At 41.6% G+C, this 25,388-nt stretch overlaps 1 protein-coding gene across 7 annotated transcripts in view; it reads left to right on the top strand.

Moving 5' to 3' along the window:
• The first annotated feature begins 82 nt into the window (after window positions 1–82).
• Window positions 83–25,388, top strand: part of LOC145446813 (E3 ubiquitin-protein ligase HUWE1-like) — a 71,717-nt gene continuing 46,411 nt past the window's right edge. For 6 of the 7 annotated variants that reach the window (XM_080325187.1, XM_080325183.1, XM_080325186.1 and 3 more), the window contains exons 1-32: window positions 83–561; window positions 2,041–2,174; window positions 2,735–2,897; window positions 3,537–3,689; window positions 4,253–4,315; window positions 5,358–5,477; window positions 5,537–5,705; window positions 7,558–7,667; window positions 7,731–7,908; window positions 8,712–8,872; window positions 9,242–9,389; window positions 10,018–10,200; window positions 10,267–10,420; window positions 10,483–10,613; window positions 11,203–11,350; window positions 11,415–11,497; window positions 12,061–12,115; window positions 12,180–12,237; window positions 12,313–12,489; window positions 13,246–13,364; window positions 14,977–15,118; window positions 15,189–15,242; window positions 15,826–15,916; window positions 16,725–16,816; window positions 16,895–17,034; window positions 17,987–18,115; window positions 21,333–21,455; window positions 21,844–21,917; window positions 22,750–22,910; window positions 24,184–24,346; window positions 24,407–24,452; window positions 24,906–24,966. In XM_080325187.1, the coding sequence (XP_080181313.1) occupies window positions 517–561; window positions 2,041–2,174; window positions 2,735–2,897; window positions 3,537–3,689; window positions 4,253–4,315; window positions 5,358–5,477; window positions 5,537–5,705; window positions 7,558–7,667; window positions 7,731–7,908; window positions 8,712–8,872; window positions 9,242–9,389; window positions 10,018–10,200; window positions 10,267–10,420; window positions 10,483–10,613; window positions 11,203–11,350; window positions 11,415–11,497; window positions 12,061–12,115; window positions 12,180–12,237; window positions 12,313–12,489; window positions 13,246–13,364; window positions 14,977–15,118; window positions 15,189–15,242; window positions 15,826–15,916; window positions 16,725–16,816; window positions 16,895–17,034; window positions 17,987–18,115; window positions 21,333–21,455; window positions 21,844–21,917; window positions 22,750–22,910; window positions 24,184–24,346; window positions 24,407–24,452; window positions 24,906–24,966 (3,828 nt within the window). In that variant the 5' untranslated portion in view covers window positions 83–516. The remainder of the gene's footprint in view (window positions 562–2,040; window positions 2,175–2,734; window positions 2,898–3,536; window positions 3,690–4,252; window positions 4,316–5,357; window positions 5,478–5,536; window positions 5,706–7,557; window positions 7,668–7,730; window positions 7,909–8,711; window positions 8,873–9,241; window positions 9,390–10,017; window positions 10,201–10,266; window positions 10,421–10,482; window positions 10,614–11,202; window positions 11,351–11,414; window positions 11,498–12,060; window positions 12,116–12,179; window positions 12,238–12,312; window positions 12,490–13,245; window positions 13,365–14,976; window positions 15,119–15,188; window positions 15,243–15,825; window positions 15,917–16,724; window positions 16,817–16,894; window positions 17,035–17,986; window positions 18,116–21,332; window positions 21,456–21,843; window positions 21,918–22,749; window positions 22,911–24,183; window positions 24,347–24,406; window positions 24,453–24,905; window positions 24,967–25,388) is intronic. The other variant, XM_080325182.1, reaches the window with a different exon arrangement.

Here is a 25,388-nt window from a genome sequence, read left to right as displayed (position 1 = left end):
CATGAACGACTTCTAGCATTTTCTTCGATTCGATAGATTAGTCTGCAGTCCGTGGTCGGCGAAAGAGTTGTGGCCATGGCAAGGTGTGAGTTGGGGCTGCCTCTGCGCTGTGCAAGAAAATATACCTGTTATTGTGTTCATGCCCCCATTTCGCGATTGGTCCAAACGACGAACCAAAGATTATATAACTAGTCGTTGAATTTTATACGTTGCAAACAAATTTCATGCAGATGGCTGGGGAGAAGTGCCCCAGCTCCGACAGATGTCAAACTATACTGTTTGTGACGTACGGTAGGGGGAGTACGGCAATGCTAATAGTAAATGCCGCTCTATTTAGAAATTATACCCTTCTATTAGATTATGTGAAAAATGTGAATAATTAACCTTGTAGAAATTTCAGATTTCACGGGAGCTATACGGTATGATACTTCTGCAATAATAAGAAATGTGGCAGTGATTGTTTTCCATGTTGTCAGCTACAATTCACAATTCTCTTGCCTGCGAAATCTATAGAAGATGAGGATTGATCCGACAAAGGCTAAGAAATCTGTGTCGGAAGTGGTAAGAACTGTAAATCATCCAGAGTGGAGTTGGTGGCATGGCAACGTCACAGAGAACTTTCTGTTCAATTACCTAATTATTCTATGCAGAAAAGCTTTCATCACGCAGGATTTATTTGAAAAAATAAACCAAGATTCCATAGGGGTAAATCAATAACTTTGTTACTTGAAATTGATAAGCTGGAATTTCCAATAATTATCACAAAAAAGAGATGTGTTGGGGCTACTTCATGAAATGTATCTCTTTATTTTGGTGTACCCCAGAGACTAGTGGAATTAGTGGCAATGTCACACGAAACTTCCCGTCTGACTATTGAATTATTCTATGCAAAAATCACTTTTGTCATGTGCTATTTATTGACAATTACAGCCACTGCTTCCAGTCTCGGGGTATACTGACTGTCACAGCCTACTACAAAATCCAAATTATGGTTCTTGTACTTCGTGTTGGCATGCCAGTACGTTTAGCGCAACGTGCCAAGACGGCTTCCAATGTCACACCTGTGTGTGCACTGTGTAGAATATTTGGTGTGCACGAGGATGAGACACTGATTCCATATTGGCTGCTATATACTTATATGTAGGTTCGAACCCACATTCTACAATACCAACATATAAAATCACATGGTGTAGAAAAGACCATAGCACTTATAATCAACGTTTGAAAGAACATCAATAAATCAATTTAAGATATTGAACATGGCTTGTGGAGTAGAATTTATTGTAGGCCTATATTCCACCCCATGACAAAGACAGGATGTATCCATTTCAAGTTGCTGCACTATTATATTTTATATCGATACTTTTTTTAGAGAACAATATCACTATTGACAGTCCAGACCGCTCCCCTTGTCCAGGTATTGGGACTCTGCGTTGTAATAATATCCCATATTGGTTCTACAACAATAAATACCGACATCTTGTCCTCTTGGTTAGAATCAGTCACTGTAGCTTCCAGCCTGCCTGTATTTGCCAACTGCAGAGGTTAATGATTAGAATTATGTTGTTTATAAATGGAAATATTTTCACAACAAATGAAATACTTCGACACCAGTTGAAATTCAAATACTTCTTTGTTGTGATATCATTTTATGGATTTGTGTTATTATATGGCGCAGATTGGAGTTCTGCCAAGAAATTGCGTTGTGATGTTTTCGTCCCTACACGCTCTCTCGTCACTTTCTTACATTCGCTAATTCACCATGTGCCTATACCAGTTGGATCGTTTTCTGTATCAACATTTCATGTGTTCTACATTTTGTTAACTGAGATGAACATTCTAATAGTGATGTATATAATGCACCTGGTTCCCATGTGGATATCTGTTTTGTCACTGACAATTATGAATTGTTTTGCTTTATTCTGAAGTTCTGTATCCCGAATAGCTTATTCATCTTGAATATCTTCTTAAAATAAGTGTTGTATATTGCTACAGTTTCCAACTTTTTTATGGTACTCTAATCGTGAAAATGTTTTACAGCCTGCAGATTGCAAAGCACTCATCGACAAGTTGGTTGATTGTAACTATGCCGACCTGCAAGACCTTCTTAGCTCGACCAGCTGGTGGACAGTAGGAAAGTGCGAGCTTTACCATTGGGTAGATGTTTTGAATCGGTAAGTGCATGATAATGGTCAAGTCAGTAGCCTACTTAGTGATACTTTATTCTTTGTTACTCTCTTGGACCTAGTTAGAATATCCTTATTTGCAGTTTGTTCCATGTCGTTATTACACGGCCATGGCATCTGACACTAGTACAATGACATGAAAGTAGTAGGCCTATGTATTTTGTTAAAAAATCAAAAACCAAGTGACTCAATAATCACCTTTTCGTTTTTGTGCTTCGCAACATGTTGTGCCTCCATTTGAAATGCATACAGTTGCCGGCTTGTATTTCTAATCAACAACAAAGCAAATAGATGTGTTATATATTGCTTGCAATTGAAGAGTTGGAATCTAATTCAGTTGATGAGCCGTAAGTATGGCAATGATATTAGTGTGGCAGAGCTTCAGTGAAACAAATACCTATAAAAGCAACTGAGTAAGGTCCGTTGAGTGTAATGATATCAGTGGAATCAATGAGAAGCGTCATTTGAAGTTCATTCAGGTGCAATTCTGTTTCTCCAGGCCGATTATTGATTGGTACGATTATTGAATGTCAATTTCGTATGCGCAGGTTTGACGGCATTCTTCAGACCGCGACCTTGACAACTGGTTCAGAATGGTCTCTGTCTGTAAACACGGACAGTCACTTGCGAAACCTAACGTTATCGGTTCTTCACTTCACGTCTCTCTTGATCGAGTACAGCTTTTCCAGGCATCTTTACAATTCCATGGAGGTGAGGATGGCGAGAGCATGATATTATTCGATAGTCTTTCCACATCAGGATTTGTTCATTACTCAAATGTTGAACGTGCTCGGGAAGTGACTAAATGTGGTGGTATGTGACTACTTGGAAACGATATCCACTAATCTTCGAACTTCCTACTGATAAAAGAAAAATCCTGCAGAGTCAGCCTACAATGCAATGCAGGAGCCACATGAACCGCAATTCGATCCTATGTCCATTCAATACGTTCATTGTTAATCTATTGGTAAATTAGTGTGTTGACATTGTTACAGGCCACCATGTTCATTGTTCAATAACTACTCCGCGGACTGACATAATATGCTCTAGTTTTGAACCTAAATTTTTGCTGGACTTCTAAAATTACTTGTGCTGAGTTTCTATCCGTATTATGGATCACAAACTTTTTTTATGCGAACTAAGTCTGGTAATTTCGCAATCGTGTGTGTCATAGCCATCGTTGTGTCATTGACCATTGGGCCAGTAAGCAGCCGTCAATAGCTATCTTAGCAACCTTAATTCGCCACTGATTTAGCTTTGAACGCATCGCGCGAGCTGTTGCAACTATGTTAATGAAATTGTCAGCTGAAATAGGATCCGTGCGAATCTTCAATTTTTCTTTTTTTTCAGCATCTCGTTACCTTGCTGTCATCATCCGATTTGGACATCATTCTCTCCGTTCTGAATCTTTTGTACGTGTTTAGTAAGAGGTCGAATTTTCTTTCCCGCTTGTCTGACAAGCAGAGGCTGCCTTTGCTGAAGAAACTGGGATATTTGGCAGAGGTGCGTTTCTGTTGAAGCTGTGAATGGAGGTCGCTGAAAGAATTGATGTGTAGTTAAAGTTCAGTTACCGTAGGCCATATTTTCAGCAGTGTTCTATTGCTTGATAAGTTTGCTTTTGTTCTGGAGAAATATTTTGGATCTAACAGGAGGAAATATGTTTGCTGTTCGGATGATACGAAAGCTACTTATGCTGCAATTTCACCACTGAGTGTGACAGAAATTAGAATTCAGTTGATAAAAACCCTAATCCAAATTAGTCTATTGGAAGTTTGGGCTCACTGGAATCATCTCCTATCCTGTCTTTTTTTTATACCCTAGCTAGGCCTAGTCCCATTTGTGGGTCTGAATTCTGAATGTATCTATGTATGTTACGGGGTGGAGAATTAATCTGTGTTATTACCAGCGTATTGATGACATTATAAAGATTTGGATTGGTTTGCATTGCACTAAAGAGGTCTAAATTGGTTCTGTGTTCTCTCGAGCATCATGATTACCGAAGTCTTATGATTTTAACGTTCTTTCTGAAGTATTGTCGTTCAACATGCGTTTTTGTCATTGAACAGAACTGGGGCGGCAAAGAGAATGGATTCGGTCTTGCGGACGCTGTGAAGGATCTGCCAAAAACGGTGAGAGAGTTGATGTTATCTTCCATTTGCAAAGTTGACGGAAATTATCTCTATTGTATGGTGAATGTCGGCGCTGGTCGAGCTTTGCACAACGATTTAGCAACATCATTAATGTAATGTCGAATAGTATAGAATCCTGTCCAAATGCACACCTTCCACCCTTATAAGCTGAACTAGTGTCTTGTTGGAGTGCACCGGGGATGAACGGATTGTGTATTCTATATTTTAAGTTCAATTCTTGAATTCAGTTCGCTCGATATCTGTACCGGCACTGATTCAAATTTTTTGAGGAGCTGCAGGAATAATTGCTCAAATTTGCCGGTCTCAACAGCCGAGTCCAGTTTCATGAAATCCGAACGTGAACAAAATCTTCATCTGTTTCTTCTTTTCGAATTAGAGTCATTGAAGTACACCGATTTCAGCTGTTTAGGAGTGATAATGGTGCAGCCAATTCATTGAGTGACAAGGGGACAGTTTGCATACAATCCGGCTTCTTTGAAACAGACTACAATCTCCTTCCAAAAACATCAGCCTACGTTTGGAATTGGATCGTACCCATCTGAAACTGCACTGGGCTCTTGAAATACGTTCAAAATTTCCATTTCAATATCACCTGAAACACGCGGCAAGGGGCTACGCATGTTTATAAAACGAGGCATTTTTTCGAAGTAGTGATCAACTCTCGGTACTGTTGCCATGTGTTGCGTCATATTTATGGCAAACTAACAGGAAATTATTTCTAACCAAGTTGAACTGGCAGTGTTTTTTTGTGATCGAATGAAAGTTACTTATTTCAGTTCCAAAATTTTCTCATTCGTGGTATTTGAAAACTTGGACTCGAAGCTTGATGCATGACTCGTAATTGAATCAGCCAGCTACTAGATTTTACCCAGCCATGGTCAGCACGTGACGAGGCTAGGGCAGTAGGGGTTGCCAAACTAGACTAAGGAGTAGAAGTTATGTATGAGACTCGTGCACTGCCTGCTTCATGCACTGCTCTATACTTTGATGTTTATGCTTATCTTGTGGATAATCTTTACAGGCCTATCCGCGAAATGCGACGACTCTTCATTACGAATTTTATTCCGAGCCCGCGGATGACGGGCGACTCGAAAACTTGCAAAGCGCAGTTTACTGCATCCATATCGAAAACGTGGACGAGGTAGGGTGTGGGGAAGGTTCGATTGAGGTGGCGGTTAACACAAATTCTCTGTTTTGTAGTTTCCGTCTAATCCTGCCGAGATCATGGATTCGCTTTTGGAGATGTATCCGGTGCCGGAGGATAAAAGGATGCTCCTGTACACCCACCTGCGGCTCGCTTACAGTTTTTCGAAGCGCGACTCGAGATTGAAATGCGTGCAAGCGCGGCTTCATGCGATATCTGTGCTAGGTTAGTTCCTTGACACCGGTGTTACCACCATCGTATTGACAATTGATTGCGGATGTTATTGCATTTTACGGTATGGTAACCTCGATTGATTAGATCTGGAGCATCTGTCTACCGATCCTATCGCAGTGTTGCCAACTCGTGATGGAAGAAAATTGCTAAAACTGGTGTCAAAAATCGCTAGATGTCGCTAAATATTGAGAAAAAAGCGCTAAAAAATAGCGCTAAATCTACATTAATTGCGAAAGGTGTCAAATTGAACCATCATTTAAATACATTCTTCTCAGCTATATTTCACTCGTCTGGGTCCAAAGTTACTTACCATATTTCTAGTTCATAATACGTAATAGTCATCTCTAAGCGGGACAAAACGTGTAGTGCATTTCGATAAAGCAGATCGCTTTGCGTGACCACTGGCCAGGTTTGCAGGCATAACCTCTCACTATATAAGCGTGCCTTGCTCGATGCGTCCGTAAATAAGTGATGCGATGTACCGTGGAAATGCGCTTGACCTCTTCTCTAATCTGTGTTGGAGTACTTGAACACGACATGCGACTTGACTCACGTGTAGACGACATGCGACTTGACCCGACACAACACGACTTGAACCGGGTTTGCCAGCCACTATAAGTAGAGACATTGAGAAAATAATCCGAGGACCAACCCGGGTATGAAATGTAATTATTCTGGTCTTAAACGAAAGCTAGTGTCACACTGATTCCGAAAATACAAATTAAATTCTTCTCAAGACAATATGACGACCTCAAAACAGCCCCCAAAGTCTGAAAATCGGCATTGATCAGAACAATCTCTGGACGAAATTGGTCATTGTTATGTTCATTGTCTTGCAGCGGTGCCATTGTTGGAGCAATGCCGGTTTTCAAACTTTGAGGGCAGTTTCCGGGTGCATGGCTCGATTGTCCGGACGAGATTTTATTTTGTATTTTCGAAATCACTGCGACAACTATCTTGCGATCATTGCCAATTATATTAAATTTCAGCGCTTAGGTCGGCAGATGTAGCACTGCCAATTATGCTACTCAGGAAGACGAGACACTGTTTGCCCATGCGTAACTGCCAGGAGTTGCGTATCTACTACCCAAAGTCACTCAACCATGACAAATCGTCCGAACGTATTTTCATGGAGCGAGAAATGTTGCACAACTTGATGTCATGTCAGCCAGAACTGATCTTTATTGGTTATTTTCGGTAAAAAAGCGCTAAATAATTGCTAAATACTTTTTCAAAAATCGCTAGATTTATCGCCAGGCGCTAGATCCATATTTTTTGGCGCTAAACCGGATGAAAAATCACTAGATCTAGCGTGAAAATCGCTAAATTGGCAACACTGTCCTATCGTTCTGCTTCCATATAGAATAGGGTTCAACGTGGACTCGTGGAGTTACCAATTTTCATATTGTTAGCGTTGCAGTTATCAGGCTTGGAAATTTGGTGTGACCAAGATAGTCTTCATTGCAGTTAAATTGTTGAGTAAATTCATGTAACTGATTGAGATTCTCTTTTGTGACCTTTGACGCTGATGTACATAACTGAACTGGTAGATTCCTCAAAATTTTCCAGGTATTGATCATGTACCGCTTGTACAGGTTGTGCTCCCATTAAATATTTACTAATTTTTTGTGCCCTGCTTATTTATTGTGTAATGACAGACTAACAATTGTGTCTTCAAACTTGAAAGACAGTAGTCGATTGGACAGTAGGATTAGTTGAGGTCTTGCTACTCCTTATTTAAATTAAATTAGGGGATAAGTAAATGTCGATTGCTTGTGTATTTACTGTCGATTTTAAGTCGATTGAATCAGAATAATTACTAAAAAGTATTTATAATTGGCAGTGTATATGAACAGTCTGCAATCGTCTGTCAACAATATTCCGAATATCCTCTACAACGGCTTTATCGAAGAACTAGTGGACATCTTACAGGTCACCGACTCAAACATAGTAGTGAGTATCGAATTTCGATATGTTGAAATTGAACGGAGAGCGATGTGTCTGCTTGTCTCCCAGGATATCAAAGCCGCGGCTCTGCGAACATTGACATCGATAGTACATTTGGAGTGCCGGGACAGGACCCCGCGAGTCGGTACTGTCGTAGACGCAACTGGCGTCGCGCAGTATCACGGCTTTCTGCCGGTACTCGTTCGGAGGTGCATTAAGAAGATGACCGAAAAAGATCCCGATCCTGGTACGTTTTTTCGTTGCTTTTTGCGGATTTTAGTTTTCGTCTAAGTTTTTCGTGATCAAGATTGTGACTTCAAGTTCATTAGGCCACTCTGCATGACTAGCTAAGTTTTTCAGACTTGGTATCTGATCTGGTGAAATTAATAATCTCTGTATGTGCAGGTTCATACTAGATCTTGCGTCTGTTTATGAGCCCCTGTGTTCTGATCCGATTTGACCGGTTTTTGTGGACGGTCGCGATTGAGCACAAGTAGCTGCACAGTCATTCTTTCCCTAACTTAAATAATCTAAGATCGGCACCAAGTAATAGTTCGGGATGTGCCTCTGCGTCTAGCTGTGCCAATGTCTCGAGTGGAAGTAATTGGATTCTGGATAATTGCGATTGCTTTTATTATTAATCTCAATTATGATCGTGATATAAGGAAGTAATAATAATTGGTCGCCTATGCAGTATATTTGCAGAAACATATTTCCGATATTGCTTGCGGATTTTATACTCGCAGACAACTCTAGTCTTGGGTTAATACTTTAATTTTCATAGCAGTAACGCTTAACTACGCTTTGTTCTGTCTTGATCCTAAATGGTAAAGCTATTATCGAGATTTTTCGTTAGTCCCAGACGGTATCTAATATTCCTGTAGAATGTAAACACAGAGATAGCGATGTTATTAATGTGTTTGCTTGAGCTTACGTAGAGTTTGAAAAGACTCTTCGAGGTACAGAACTTCAATACACAGTTAAATAATATATTCAATTAGTTACAGTTGTTGATTCGCAAAGAAGTGTGTAGCCTATGGCTTATTTCAGGCTCCTTGGAGTTCACCCCGAATTTCACGACGGCGCTTTTTTCGTTCCTGTATCACTTGTCGAGTTACGAAAACGGCGGAGAGGCGTTGGTGCAAAGCGGCATGATGGGGCCGTTGTTAAATGTTGTTATCACCATGGGCGACCAGCAGGAACAGACTACGGTACGTTGCTTGCGTTGTGTCAAAGAGGTGGTCAGTAGTAAAGTACTTGAACTTTTTCAAAGTATCTTGTTAAGTTTTGCCTAGTTGCATCAGTGTCAAAACATGGGTGGTCAGTAGGGCCTGTTCAAAAATACCAAACTTGGGTTAATTCGAACCAGTAGAAGCAAAGTTATTGATATATAAAATTCAAGATTTCAAATCATAGTATTTGCGGTGGGTAGATCTGTAATAAATAATGGAAGAATTTGCCACCGTAAATACTATTTTTTGGAACTCCAAAATTTTGAACTCCAATAACTTCGCTTCTGTTGGTTGGAAATGAGCCTCGTTAGTGTCCTGGCATCTCTTGACTTGCCCGATCTCTTTTAGTTTGTCACAAGAGCCGTCAGGGTCGTGGATTTGATCACGAACGTGGAATGGCAAGCTTTTCAAGGACTCGGAGGACTGCAAATCTTTATTGATCGTTTGATGCACGAAGTCGACCTATGTAGGATTGACACGGTGGACGGGAAAAAAGGTAAGTATTGTGGCTGCTAGAATGTAACCGGGGATTGAATTGCTAGATTATGGTCTTGGTGATGCCTGATGCGGCATATCGTGTATAGAACTCTTCGCGATGTTGCTAAAATGTCGTCTAAGGAAAATGACCTTTGAAAACAGTTGGGATATTGATTTCAGTGTACTGGTAGAATAGGCGACCTGTGTTGTTCCCAGGATTACATTCATGGCAGTAAAACTTGTTTAACCCAAAAGTCTTTTTGTGTTTAACCTTACTGAGACTTACTGTCACGATATCAGCATATGAACAGAGATGGAAATAAAACCAATCTGGCAAAGTATGGCGTGACGATGTTACTTTAAAAAGAACTCTAGACCAGGTCATCTGCGCCGGTAACCATGCTGTAGTCATATATCAAAGAAAACTTGTGTCGTGTGTACTGTACACGGAAGAATGTTGAGCAGACATATACGGTAGCAGTATATATTAACGAAATATTTCAAGGTTGGTAGAGTGTCTGTAAACATTTTAATTTGCTATTGACGAAGTCCATGGTATTCCTGAAATTTGGTCAAGCAGTGTACACACGCATCTATTATCACGGCGGTGTCAGGATAAGATTTCAAAACTTTGAAATCGGTTTCAGGCATCCAGTGTTTGCCGCAGCGCGCCGCCTTGTTCAAGTCAATTTTGAACTTCCTGAAAAAAGCGATATCGGACCACGTCTTTGGCGAGGAGGTGCGCCACATCATGGACGGCAGCCTGCCCGACTCGTTGAAGCATCTTGTCAACAACGTGGAGTATTATGGACCCTCGCTGTTCTTGTTGGGTACTAACGGACGGGTTTTTTTCTTTACACTTTCATTGATCTGCGCTTCAATGACTTATTTTCCAGCGATGGAGGTGGTGACGGTATACGTTTTCCAAGAGCCGTCACTGCTTTCTGTATTACAAGACAATGGAATCACCGACGCGATGCTGAACGCGTTATTAGTCAAAGACCCACCGGCGACAAGGGAGGTTCTGGCGTCGTTGCCTAACGTCTTTAGGTATTCTGCTTTATTTTTCCGCTCGCCTGGTGAAATTGATTGTTATCTTACGATTTCTCTAGTGCATTGTGCTTGAATGCGCGAGGACTGGAGTCGTTTGTGAATCACAAGCCGTTCGAGAGGCTGTTCAAAGTCATGCTCAGTCCGAATTATTTGCTGGCGATGCGTACGCGTCGCGGGTCAAGTCCCGTTGGTGAGTGGTGTTTTGTGTATTGTTTCTTCTTTTGATATTAACACGTGATGATGGATGTTCGTGATATTGGTAATTGAGAGCTTTAAATACGTGTTCCTTTTTGAAGGAACAATAAAATAATGCCTGTCACAGTTCATCTAAATTTATCTTGCCTTTCGTGGTCATGGCTTTTTGATTGCATGTTGTGACCGTGTCCTGTTGTGCCCACAGGTCATTGCTTTACAGAATTCATTTGCATGAATTTCGTAGGCCCGAGCAACATGTTTATGACGACCAATCAAGGTGTGGAGGCTCTCGCGATGAGTAGAAAGTATCAATACTATATTCCTCGCAGAATTTCGGTGCTTGAAAAGATCTACTTTCTCTACTCAGCTTGAACCACTACAATTGATACCTGACCCGGATTCTAGCTCTTATATTAATAACTTATAATGAATAATTCTCCAGACTGGACAATTATCACAATTTAAATCGGTTTGCGACAGATTCCATTTCTTGATTCGACGCATTTGTTGTGTTGATGCGTTCCTCCTCAGCCGGTTAATGCAAATTGTCGTGCCAGATTGGCTAATGACCTCTCCCCCGACAGACCGCGACACTGCTTCGAATCTCGGAAACGCTATGGATGAACTGATGCGTCACCAGCCCACGTTGCGGCCGGACGCCATGAAAGCAATCATTGAGTTGTTACATCAGCTTAAAGCGCTGGGTCATGACCCGAGCACGGTATGCACAAAGTAAGTCGCCCTAGATTTGTGGCTTTCCACGTGCTGCCTACAGCGTTGTGTTTCTTCGATTTAGACTAGCCCCGAGTAAGTCGGAAACAACCGGAAGTACCTCTTCTACGCCTTTCGAAGCTTTGCTCGGTGGGGGAGACGATACAGGTAATATTTCGATCAGATATATAAAAGCCGGTGTGGTTAATCAGCATCAATTTATCTGTGGGTTATTTGGCATTCATCTTTTTTTTGTCATTCTCGTTGATCTCTCGTCTACGTTAACTGACTGTGTCTGCAATTTTTACTTCCATGAAGCGATGCTAGGTACCGTAATTATTCTGGAATATTCTGGTAGTAAGTCACAATTGCCTTCAAATTGACGGCTACAAAGTTGTTTGGTGTCATTCAGTGTGTAATGTATACATTAAATTGTCATACAATTAGAGATTCATATTCACAGTCAGATAGTTTGGCATAACATTTCAATTTTTGTGGCCAACCGTTCGAAAAAGTTGGCAAATGGAAACCCTTCATGTAGGACAGTAGGTGGGACCAGTGCAAGCGCACCATTGACGTATGGAATAGCCTGCGAACAAACAACCAAGCCTTCTAAGCTATTCAACTTGGTATAAGGCAAGAACAAAGACTAATATCTGGGCAAACTGTTTCCCACCACTAGAGTGTGTATCTCTTGCCAGTTTTGAGTAAAAGTCATTTTTGCGTTGTAGAAAGTGAAGACGAAGATGCGGCCGCGTCCCGAAAGCCGGCTGCTCTCGCTCAGACGTAAGTGCGCTGGCGTTTTTTTTGTCGTGCCTCGTCGCGATCGATTCGGATATCTTTGTTTTAGGTTTTTTCCCTCCGAGAGCAAGCAAGCGGTCCCTCTCTTGGATTACATCCACAACGTGGTAAGTCGCGTTGAAAATATGCTTCTTCCCACACTGAGCGGCACTGATGTTAGCGTAATGCCCACGTTTTGCCAGATGAAGTTCATTCAAGCGATTGTGAGCAACAACGCCACCGACGATCACTGTCAAGAATTCCAGACTCACGGGGGCTTACCTATCCTGTTTCAACTGCTGCATCTGCGCGCCTTGCCCATGGACTTCCCGGCTTCGCCCGCCTGCCAATCGGTGGCGAACCTCGTAAAATCGATATTGGTAAGCGACGTACACATGCCACGCTGTAGAATGCGCAATACGGATTGCATTTTTGCTTCGACCGCACTCAGTCGTCAGAGTTTTTTTGTTTAATGTCAAAATTTCGAAATCAATTTTGCGAGCCGGTGAACCTATGAAAAATCTAAATTAACGCAAATGAAGATAACTCTGAAGCAGATATTGGCTATTGAGGAATTTGTCGCTGCTTTTTTATATTACACATTATGTTCAAGCTTCTGCAAGGAAAAGTCCTGTTGAAAACCTTGATTATGATTGCCCAGTTTCTTTCGAAAGAACTACGACTAGCTGTTTGCTAGCCTCTGTTGTGCTGACAAATTTTACCGACGAAATTTCACATATTTTGCTTTTAGTTTTCATTTGAAACAACTGGTCCTAAACGTGTTGTAACGTAGGCTACTTTTTAAACAGTTTGGTAACAGACTTGCGGCGTTGCGATTGTGACTTACAACTCGCGCCAAGATAGAAGTAAGCCATGAACCGTATATTATGATACCGTGCAAAAAAGTACATTTCAAATTTCCTAACTAATTGAAAATTTGAGGTTTCCTTTCTCTAATCCGTGAACAAGTGTCCAACATTTTGCAATCAAGATACATAACTGTAATATATTTGTAAAGTCGACACCGACTGACACTGGTCTGTGGACTGGCGGCTTTGAACCACTGCTGTACTCCGTTTTCGGTAGACTTCTTGTCATTGCGTGACAGCATCTTGCAGTTCTTGCTTTGTTTTTAGACGCTATCAAAGAAATCACAAGTCTTCAGCGACGGACTCACCGAATTCAATTCAATTTTGACCCAATTGGAGATGATGTACTCGCCCGTTAACGCCGAACGGGATGAAACTCTATGGGAGTAAGTTCACTGATTTATGTAAGCACTTTCGGGGCACGCACGATGGTTATTCTTCAATTTTCATAGGCATGGTTTCTCCATAAAAGCCTATTCTCTTCCGCATTGCCTAAAATGTATGGTTTTTTTCTGTTTCGCCGTCGTCTTTGAGCAGTTTATGGTTAATTGTCCTGTCCCACACTCACGATGATAGAACAAGTCCGATTTTTTAGTTTTCGAAAATTTACATGTCGTCACTCGTCAGCGATATGCCGTATTGACAACGGTTATCAATACGAAGGTTGCTGAAATCATTTTGAAGACTTGATTATGTTTTAGAGTTTTACGGGTTTGCATTCCGATTAGGATGCGTTCACTTGACGAAAAACTACTTCGAATGCAGTTCGTAACAAGAGGTGGTCAAAGTTGTCAGCGTTTTTAAGTTGATACTCAATTATATGGAAAAGTAACCACTTTCAAGACGTGTCAAAACTAACAGTAGAAAGTGAAAGGTCTGGAATGTTCTCTAAATGGTTTGAGAAGTAGATTTGGTTGAGTAAAGTTGTGCAAGAAGGCAAAACCTACTTGAAGAATCTGAAAGAGTATAAGTACTTCATTACTGACTGGCTGCGCTTGTATCTCTGGTCACCAGACCAGGTTAAAGCTCCCTCTTTTGTAATAAGCGTAGGTAGTGTTGTGGCAGTCACCGATATCGCTCGAGTACACTTAATGTTGTAAAGCGCAGAACAAGTTGAGGGAACTAGCTACTCAACAACGCTATCTCGCGAAGGGCAAGCCCCATCAGCATGACATTTTCACAGCTGCTAGGTGATGCTATGCTATAAACAAAATCTCACTAACTACTGCCTGTTTTAGGAAGTAATAGGACAGTCTTGTATGTTTCTAAAATTTGAAGGATTACGTGCTACTAGTCTTGGAGATATTTAGTTCTGTAGCTCATACCATGTAATACCTATTCCAAACAAAATTAGCGAAACTTGGATCTTTTCATAAAACCACGAGCGAGTCATTTACGACGAAAATTTCGTACAAATTTTGGGTTTCTGATGAAGCGATGTAATGGTGTTTTACAATGGAGAAAAACTCAATTGAGCATTTACGCAGTGAAAGAAAATAATAAAGGCATGCCCTGTGAAATTGTTTTTTTCTGGTGAGATAAGGTAGTGACGTAAAAACAAAGGTACCATGTTAACATTTACAACCAAAAAGAGATAAGTTGAAAATTTTGATGCTTGCTCAAATTATACAGTTGCTAGTCCCCTCAAGTGTTGAAAGTGCTTCCGTTTAGTAAGGCCTACCTTTGTAAGCTAGTTCAAGGACTGCGTTATCCTGGTGATTTCTCGTTGGTATCCTGCACGGTGACCCCTATAGTTACGTGATTCATCTCCGTGGATAATAAAGAATAGCCAACTAGCCACGGCCAGATTAGTCGGCGGTAATGACGATTTCGCTAATGATAATATCGTTGTAACGAAAATCAGTTCAGTGTTAAGAGAAAGCACCCAGATATCAAAGCCATAAGCACAAATCACACAAGCACAGACGACCTACTTTTGCCCGCGTTGAAAAAGTATGAGTACACAGTCGGTGAAGATATGTGCCTTTCTTTTAACAGGATCGCAAACGGCAGCGTTGTACTGTATGAGCTAGCTACGGCGCCGTCAGGCTGTGATCCGTCAGACATTCCGCTGATACAAACGCTGGTGCACGCTCACGCATTCGTGATGGTGTTTTTGCACATCAGCAGGACACAACAGGTACGTTTTTACAATGAGTTTCGGCCATATATCCTAATTTGATTCACCGAATATTTCACTCTGCATTTAGAATGATATAAGGAACATGCTGGTCGGCAATTGGGCAGGCGAAAGTGGACTGGAGGTAAGTCTCGTGGTTTTATTCAATATTCTCCAAATGTTTTGGGTTTATTTCCAGTTGTCAGAAACAAAGTACTTCTACGTTTTCATGGCACTCGAGCAGGCTCTGCCTTGCTCAACTGGTTATGTTTTGGACAAATTCTACTTCTGATTGATCGTTTATTTGCTGAAACTACTTGCCTTTCCCGCATTTGTATTTTGAAAAGAAGGAAATAGTTTGGATAAGTTAACGCGACGTTTTTGAGTGGAATTGTCATAACAGCAGGGCGTAATAGCTCCAGTATCACGGTAGCTAAATATGTTCTTGAGATTATGACACCTATTCATACTGCGATTAGTCATTTTGTGTTAGTCAAGAAGATACATGTTTCAATTTTAAAAGCAGCCACTTCAAAAGACTATGCGACCCCTGAGCTAATATACTTTTGAAACTAGGTATTTTTGTACTTTTGACCTTATTCTTGAAATAGTCTTTACTCTTCGGGAAAATAGTTACTTCTACTTGTAATTGAGAAGATATTTACTGTGTCTGTTCATTTCTGGGGTACTGTCATACACACCTAATCTGGCTTCGTCCCGATCTTCAGATACTCGCGCGACTGAACAAGCTCTACTGCTGTCTGATTTGGGAGGCGACAATGCTGATGACTTTCTGCCCTAAAAACGAGGAGACCGAAGGTGCCTTTTTTCATTGTGGCTGTTTTCCTGGAAATAAGGGAAAAAATAGGATGAATTTGAAATCCCGTGTCACCCGGGGTCGATCAAGTTTGTTTGTCTGGCATAGAGTGCCTGTCATCGCGTGGATGTGATACAATGATAACTTTCGGAATGATTACGCATGTCGTGCTTTCTAATACACAATCGACGTTATCTTCGTCGAGAGCAGTTCCACTTTGATGACTTCTCGGAATTCAGTTCATTTCTATCGGGAGCTTGTAGCTCCCCACTTGGGAATGCAGGCTATCTCGACATCGGATTTCTTTTCTGTACCAAATTCATTCGGACCTGCATTTTTCTGTAGGTTAGAAAAAATTTGTGATCCACTGTCCCTGACAAGTTTGTTCGATTTCAAATACCTACAGTACATAAAATATACTTACCCATCGGCTAGCGGTGACCTAGCTTATGACATCCTACCGTCTCCTCGGGTACTTCTGGTATTAACCACCTCAACATATCCGATATGATGATGTATTTAGATAATATTCCATTGATTACCTGTTATCCCCATATTAACATTATCGGCCTACTTAACCATGATATTTCTTCATTTTAAATGTTTGCTACTATTAGTAAGTTGTTTTCATTTCTTGATTAACGTTGTTCACAACCAGATCATGTGGACTTTGTAGAGGCAGTGTCCGTGTTTGCTGCAGGTTTGAACAGAATAGTTAACCCCCAAGGTGGTGTGGTATCGATCATTCCTATCTGACACCGAATACTATGCATGCTGTTTGTTATGTATTCTGTATGTATCTTCATTCAGTATGTGAACCGGCCGCCCGACTTCGAACCATCATGCTGGAAAGGGCCAACTCGCAAGGCAAAGGCAAAGAAGCAATGGAGGAAGACAATCAGGTGAGATCTCTTTAAATCTTTTCCATCAAGTCTTTCTGAGTCAACTGAGTCTTTCACGGTTTCTGTGCCGCCTTTCAGAACGCCGGACCCTGGAACTCGTTTCAAAAAGTGGTCCGGTCGGTTGTTCTTGCTGCGTCGCGACTCGGGAGGTCGATGGCCGAATTATTTGGATTACTGGCGAAGCTGGCTATCGGAATACCGTTGAGGCAGAGATACAGGTTGGCGGATATTTGATTTTGAATTTACCGCGGTCGGATTTGAGGCTGGGCGTAGCAGCCCAAACTGGTAGTTACCAACAGTGGTGAGGGATATATGCGCAAAACTAAACAAAAATTAAGGACAACCCAATTCTGAGTCACATTGCTGAAGCTGAAGCTGATTGATAAGTGATGAGTAGGGCGATTTGTTTAACCTAAAACAGAAGATTTATACCCCAAAAATCGAAATTTTGACATTTTTGACCTTAAAAAAACTTGATTTTGACCAAATTTTGACCTCATGTATATAAATAAGGTGTTTTTCCACAGTGTGTTGGAATCGTACTACTTATCTTCATTTCTGTCTGTGCTTACGAAGTAATTTAAACGGAAAAAACTTTTTTGACCTAATAACTGACATGTTTTTACATGAGAAAACTTCATTTTATAAAACGAAATCTGGATGTACGAAGAATTCCAGTAGCTACATCCTGCATTATGGTAGAAATAATTAAAATTTGTTGTAGTACAATGTACGAAAGATACTATCCTACATTATCGGGTAGAATGCGTCTGTCCTTACTTAACGCTACAATTTTGGCATAATTTTGAATTATTTTGGCATGTCAAAAAAGAATGCCCTACTAATGACATTTTTTAGTCAGCAGGATCAGCATCTGGGCATGTACCACTTGTGTGGTTGAGTGCTCAGTTGTTGTCAGGATATATTCATGTCTTGTGAGTGACACGTAGCAATTTCGATTCTGCCGGTATGTCATAGTTTTGTTTGTGACCTACCGGGTCTAGTTACTTTTGACGGTGCTTGTTTTGCATGAATTTCTCAATACCAAGTATGTTATCATCTAAATATATTCCACTGCTATGCTGTGTTGGGATCGATTGTACCACCTGTACTTCCATATGTGGTAGTATAGATCTTTGTTAATTTTGTACTTATGCGTCGCTTGTTCAGGCATAACATTCCCTACTACCCACCGCCGGGACGCGCTGCTTCATACACCGTCGCTGAAAAACTCAGCGAGCTGCTCAAGTTGGGTATGGAATGGTCGTTACCCTGTCAGAGAGAATCCGCTCAGTACAAGTGAGTTATAATCCAAATTTCCGGTCGATCGTGATTTCGTGCGACTTTAGTGTGCTCTCTTTTACACGACTGTATTTTGTATATCGCCTCGGGTATTTTCAAGTCCGTCTTTTTGTGTCTCGACCGTTTAAGAGAGATGCAGTTTTATTGCTTCGTCAAACTGAAAATCAACAATGTGAAAAGTACAAGAAAAGTGAAACGAAATAGGAACTCCAAACGGCCACAACCGAGTGATGTATTTCGGCCGTAGCAGTGTCTCGAGGCCCCGCATGTCTGCGTGTGCCATTTTTGGATTGAAACACGTCAGCAGATGTCGCCAGAGAAGCTATTTATCATTTCTTACGCAGATATTTAGTCGGTCACTTGTCTCTCGAATCCACCCGTCTTTCCATTTTGTAGGCGTTACAGGTAGGCAGATAGGTGATCTGGTGGGTCGAGGCTCGGTTTGAGTGAAGTTTTCTAGTACTGGTGATAAGGGTCGGTAACTCATGTTGATTTGGTATAGTGTTAGGCTGTGAGCATGATGGCGAATATGTTGCTCGAAATTTTAGCGCTAGCGCGAAAGGACTGCTGATATCTTGTATCAATCCGGCATCGCGGGCAGCTAGATATTTCGAAACTCGATTTTAGTGTGAAGTTCTCTGGTTTCGCCGGCTGCAGCCGACAACTTGTATTTGATACAGGAAGTATTGTGGCGTTAGCCTGTGATTGTTAAGGCGAAATCTGTGGGTCGAAATTTTAATGGTAGCGAAAAAGGACTGTCTGAGCGGGCAATGGCATCAGTTGAGTTGTATTTTCATTATCGCCGGCGACGTAGCAGTTTTTCTTTGCATCATGGCCTCGGTGTTATAATCAGTTTCCACGTGGCGGAGGTTCGCGCGCAAACGATACGTTTCGTAACTCGGCTCTGTATCAGGACTCCCGGCGTGAGTCAGACAACAAGGCGTTAGCTTATGTAGTGTGGTAAGGGTGCGGTGTCGAATGCGAGAACGTCAGATGTGTTGCAAAGGTCAATGCTAACACTGCTTCTCTCGCTATGGTTTATGTGCAATGCTGTGATCTTTCATACTGAGCCATCTCGTAACTTACTGTTATTTCTATCCATTTGCGTATTCGTTAGCGTTTTTTAAAGCATTTTTTCGCTATCGGCGGTGAACACTGCGATCTTGCTTGGCTATAGGTGGTTTCTTGTTTAGTCTAAGCCAGACAGATTATTTTCCAGGCAGCTATTGTGTAGTGGGGATTATTTGTGTTGCGGGACGGTTTTAGTTTAATCTACCGATTTTTCAATAGACAAGATCATTGTTTATCTTTGTTTTGTCTGGGCCGGTTCCCGGAATCCTTTGTTGCTATCCTCGCTGGGTTGGTGAAAGGTCGCTCACGTTTGACAATGCTCGAGCCACTGCTCCGTGTAGGCGTATTTAGATTTGATTGTCTGAAAATATCACCGATGCCGAATGCTAAATCTGCAACCAATACATTTATGTCATCATTGAGTTACTTTAGTATTTGCAGAACACGAATGTGTGTTTGGCTCGTTTTTTTTGACGCAGAATATATCATGCAGCGCCCGCGTGGCTCGAATTCGCCTGTTTTAGTGTTCCCATAGTGCGACAAACGTGCTCAAGGCCGTGACATGCGCAGATATAAATTTGAATTGTCGGTTGCGAAATATCGGAAACTCGCATTGCAGAGTGCAGACGCCCGTTATTTTTTCTTAAATAATTTTTTTTTCACACCACTTTGAAATTCATGCCCTGCCGCGTTCTCTTAGAGTTGGAACTTTCCTTTCTCGGTTTTAACCGCCTAGCTGATCTAATTGACATCGTGCTGTGCATTACAAATGCCCGTCGCCGCCTGAGCAATTACAAAGCAAGAACAGTTCTTGATCAGCCTCTGATATATTAGCCTTTTCCCCGCATTTTTGCCTATGTCATCTAACCAGCACGCTCTTTAATATGCCATTGTTTTCTCTTCTCTGCCGAATGCTCATTACTCTCTGAGCTGTTGCCATCTCGGGTCGAATGTTGTAATTCCAAGTAAGTCACGTTTCTGCCGTCTAGCCGCCTTTTTTCATTTTTTTCTCTTGCGCCCTTCTCACTGCTGCCTTGTGTGAATGAGGTAGCTTGTGTGTAGAATGCTGACTATGTCATGGTCTGTGAGCACAGGACGCTGGCGTGGAAGTCACGAACTTCTGTACGAGGAATTGTGTATTGTACGTAGACAGTTTGTGGAATCACATAAGCCGCCAGGTAGTGTCGCGCTACCGTTACAATTGGAAAATACTGTGGCGTAGACTTTTGCTTCAGGCCATCTAAAACTTTGCGGTGTTTTCTGACTGGCACCGGCCTGAGAATCGATGTGCACGCGCAGCACCAATTGCACATGAATATTGGGCGTATGCTGACGGTGTCCGCCATGGCGTTATGTCAAGCACGCGCGGTTTTGCAGTAACGGTCGCCACAATCGCGCCGTTTTCACCATGTGCTGCAAGTTAATTTCGGCTAATTTAGAGTCGCTCTATGAGGAAATGTGTTTTCGCAGAAAATAGTAGCTTATACCTACATATGCCTGTGGATTACCAGCAAAATTTCTAACTTGAACACGTGTCGGCCTCTCAATGATGGATTTGTATGAGGTAGGGATTTACGGGTCTGTTCAAGCCACGCTTCATACTGCTAGTAGGCGGTGCATGCTTTTGTCTGAATGGTTTGTTCAAGGAGCTAGTATCCAAACAAACTGATTGACGATGGCTCTGTGCTGTACTTGGCAACAAGTATATTTTTTTTGCTGCTTAGAGCGCACTCTCTTATTTTTCCCATTGTGAAACATTTTTTCATGTAATACAGGTTTTCCTGTTTTGGAACCTTGTTTATCCGGCAATCAACACTCCAGACACTGCCAGACAGGGTGCACTTGAATGATCTTTAATTAGATACTGAATGAATAGAAGTTGTACAAAGATTGGTATCGCTTAGCTCACCACACCGCCTCTGCGCGATTCAAGTCTGTTACCTGTATATCGAGATGATTCTGTGTTACAAAAACAATGTGCCCAGCGTACTAATTCCATCCTGTGAGATTCGAATATGTAACTGTAACATTATTCTGACTTATGCTGGCAGTGGTGCTCATGTAAATTCCGATGCCATGACCTGTCTGCATTGAGTGTGTGGTTTGGAAATTTTGTGACGCAAACGTGTTTTGATGTTTTTAGGATTTCCTTTCTCAATTGCACCATCGGGTTCACCATGGATATGCTGTTCGACGAGAGGAAATTCGCCTATCACCTCATGCTGCAATACTTCCAACGTTCCGGCACGTCGAAAGCCTTTTTCCAGTAGGTCTTTATCTTATGCTTGGTCGTCATTGTGAGCTTGAGGTTAACACGCCTGATTACATACCGCAATTCCCGAGTCTGGCAGAAATACCCTGCAGCGTTGTGGCATTTATACAGTTTTGGCGGGAAAAAGTGTATATTCGTGATCTGCCCGCCATTTCTCGTATGAGTGCGGGTGTACGCCAGACTAATTTCTCGGAAAACTCCACAGAGTTGTGTCCATTCCCTTCTTTACTGCGTCCCTGTTACGCGTGTTGAGTCGACGATCTGTTTCAAAACGCAGCAAACGAGAAACACTCTCTTGCCCGCTCTCCTGCTAAATTCCCAGAAATTCTGTCCGGAAATTTGTGTTATTTTCCTCGTAATCAATGTGAGATATTTTGCGCAGGTGTTTCGAATGGGCGTTGAACACGCCGAGCCTGGAGAAGAAGCCGGACCTGCCCTCGGACCTGTGTCAAGCCGGTATGATTTTGAGTAGTCACCTATGCCGCCTATGGCAACGGTTTCTCTGCTTCGTCAGTAACGTGCGAAACTCGATAAATACTAATTCCCGACGAACTGCTTGCTTTTCACGTTACCCGCTAGTCATATGGTTCATTCGTCTGGAGCGGAAGTGATATATCTTGTTACTGCGATTGTGAACATTTGTTTCGTACGAGAGCATTGTAAGGGTGCCACGCGCCTGATTGCTGTACATGGATCGGCTCGCAGCAGAGCGTATTTTCTACAATCGCGAATAGTCACATAGGCACACTGCATGTTTGATGCAGTTATTGGTAATTTGAAGAGGCAGTATGTCCAAGAAAATGCTTCTTATTCTAGGACTGTTCGTGAACCAAACTGACTTATGTCCTAAACGGCTCTACTTTTGAGGAACTAAATCTATGTGATATCCACACTATATGCGTATAATTCAATATCCCAGTAGCGCACTTTTATTGGAAGTGTGACCATCAACACTATTGGGAATTTTCTTTTTCGATTTGTTTGGTGACATAGCACAGTCTCGTTTTCCAGTAATGTCATGCTTGACAGGGATAGAATGTTGGCTGTTGTTTTCTTGTAATGGTAATGGTATTGTTAGGGGGACAAACAGAGCATACATTTGACATCGAATTGTTTTCTCCAAGTTTGCATGGTAAAATAGACCTATGCCAGGATTGTGTTTGTCTGGAGTGCTTGTGATTGGTGAACTCCATTTGTATGCCTAGTACAACCCATTGATGCATCATTATGAAGTCTATTTTGCTGTCCCACTTGTCGCACCCGTACATATTGTGTTCTTTGTGTTCAGTCACGTTGGATGTATTCTGCCAAATATGGCTCGGACTTCTGGAACGCTTGGTCAACCCGCGGAATATCCTCGAATCGCCGCACACCATCACCGATAAGACGCAGGGTAAAGGTCAAGGGAAGGCGTTTGACCCCACAAGATTCCTACTGGAAATTCACGCGGTCAGTGGATTGTACTTCTTTTCAAGAACTGAAACTGTAAATTTTGCTCCGTTTGCAAGAATATGATTTGAGTGTCTGGATAATGTTTTTTGGAGCAAAGTGTCTAAATAGCCTGTTCAGTTTGAATTTCCAACTGAAGGATCACAGTGCCTATTGTAAAGTCTCATAAATTACTGTAAATGCCCCAAAGGGGACTGGAAGTGTTTTGTTCCAACCTATTCAGAATCTGAATTTGATGTTTGGAGGGCAGATGCTCTCTTAAATCAGAATGCAGTGTTGAATGGCTTGTGCAAATCACTGATTTATTTTTGATAGCAATTTTTAGTATCTGCGCCAGAATGGTCCAACAATGTTCAGTATTTGCGCCAGCCAGCATGGTCAGATCAAACTATGAAAATTCAAAGCGGTATGAGTAATTGAATAGGATGCAGCACTTGTGATAATGTGATGGGGGATGTTAGTGAGTGGTCTCAGTGCTGCGCAGTTGGTGTATGTTATTACTCTCAAGCTAGTTCAAAATGTTGTTGTCTCGAAATTTGTGTTAAAATTTACCATATTCAGCATTATGACCTATTCAAGTTTATTGGCTCGATAGATATGGCGGTGTGGCATGTGATTTGACATTGAAAAAGTTTTACGCATATACTAATCAAGGTCTATATTTAAATATTATATTCCCGAGGTCATCATAGGATACTATTTATTCAGTTCCCCTGACAGCCAATGAGATTGCAAGGACAGTTTATTAAATAAAGTACCACAGTCAGATCGGGAGAGCTTGATTTTTCGTTTAGTGTTTAATTTTGTAAAAAAGTTGGAAAAAAAGTTTATTTATCATCAACTCTCTTGGACCAGTTTGACTCTGAAGCCGCTTGCTTCAATTTATGTCATCTTATGTGTGCCTTTGCGACAGTTTCCTTGATAGCCTAGGATTTCAAATCGAGTTTGCTATCGTTTGCGTTTTTTCTGTTAAAACGTTCTCCCGTTAGTTTTATGATAAACTGCACGTGCACAAGTTTGTTCCTTCTGAAACCGTAGTATGAAATCGTTAACCGCCATATGTATACATAGCTACATTTTTCCAAGCCCAATTTCGAAGCTGCTTTTCATTGCTGTGAACATATTATCTGCCAGTCTTGGTTTTTACTCATACCGCACCTGTTCGAGATGCGTTTCTCATCATTGGCTCTTCCCGTTTTGTTAATCGTGTCTGGCGCAGTTTGTGTCTTGAGGGTCTTTCGAGTTTCAACCACTTGTGCCCGTACCGTTACAGGCCGCTTCAGAGGCGTTGCGGTCGCTGTGGTCTAACAAGCGACTGGAGAGGCTATCGGCCAACCCGCAGTCCTGTGACTCCATCCTTCTCATTCTGACTTACCTCATACAAGGCGAAAAGACGATCAAAGAGAAATTACGGAAGAACACCGTGTCTAGTGGTGGTAATTAATCATCGCTGTTGTTTTTGTTTGGTGAAGGTTGACATTGATTGTTATTTTTAGGTTCTGCCGCTGAAGTAAACGTCCACCCGACTACAGCAGTTTCAAGGTTTGTGTTGTTTTACAAATCTATTCCTAGCGAAACACTGGCAGAGTTGCGGATGTTCCTTCTTTTACATGTCGAGATTGTGTCTCAAGCTAAGCCCTTCCTATATGCAATTTAGTGACTTTGATTCTGTAGGGTATATCAATTTTTCTTTTCAACAATCCAGTTTGGAATCTGTGTAATCTGTTGTGTGGAGTGTATTGTATCATGACTCAAAGTCTGTGCTGCACGTTGGTGCTTTGCTGGGGACTTGCGGTTTACTTTGGCCCGTCTAGAGTTTATTTGTCTTGCGGTTATGATAAATTCCTCCAGGGCCATTCGGGGTCCTTAGAATTTGCTGTGTCCTTCATTGCTGTGTCGTCACGGATTCTTTTCTTATGACGGCGCTGATGGGCTAACGTGATCGCAGGATATGGTTCTGTGTTATGATTTTTCATAACATTCATTTATTTGTAGAGTTCTAGCTGCTCCTCCCGCCAATGAAGTCGACCCGCAGGATTCGAGAATTTTTCAGCAGGTACGTCCAGGATATTAAGTTTGGTTTGATCTCGGACAATCTACCTATCCCTGCGTTCAGTCAGTAGCACTATTGCGGCTTCATGTTACGTTCAAGTTACGTCGTAACTTGTTAGCTATATTTTCTAAAATTCTTTATCTTGTCATCACAAAGTTTGCCATTGTCGACTTACCGCAGGACTATTTTTGATGCAATTCATTGAAATCTATGAAAATGTCTCCTAAATTTTGGTAACGCTACCCGTCGTAAATTTCTGCGGCCAATTCAACTCCAACCTTGACAATGATTCAAGTGAAAAATCGCTGGTTTTGCGATCTCTGCTTCACTTTAACTGTGTTTTGCGTCAAACAAATTATGTCTCTTCAAGTAATCGGTAAGTGGTTGAATAATTATTATCAACGCCTAATACTGGTCGTTAGCGT

Source organism: Botryllus schlosseri, chromosome 9 (assembly GCF_051294905.1).
Source record: "Botryllus schlosseri isolate E-star chromosome 9, Bs_hap1, whole genome shotgun sequence".
Lineage (NCBI taxonomy): Eukaryota > Metazoa > Chordata > Ascidiacea > Stolidobranchia > Styelidae > Botryllus > Botryllus schlosseri.
The sequence above is the reverse complement of the archived record's forward strand: the minus strand, read 5'-3'. Positions and strand labels throughout refer to the sequence as shown.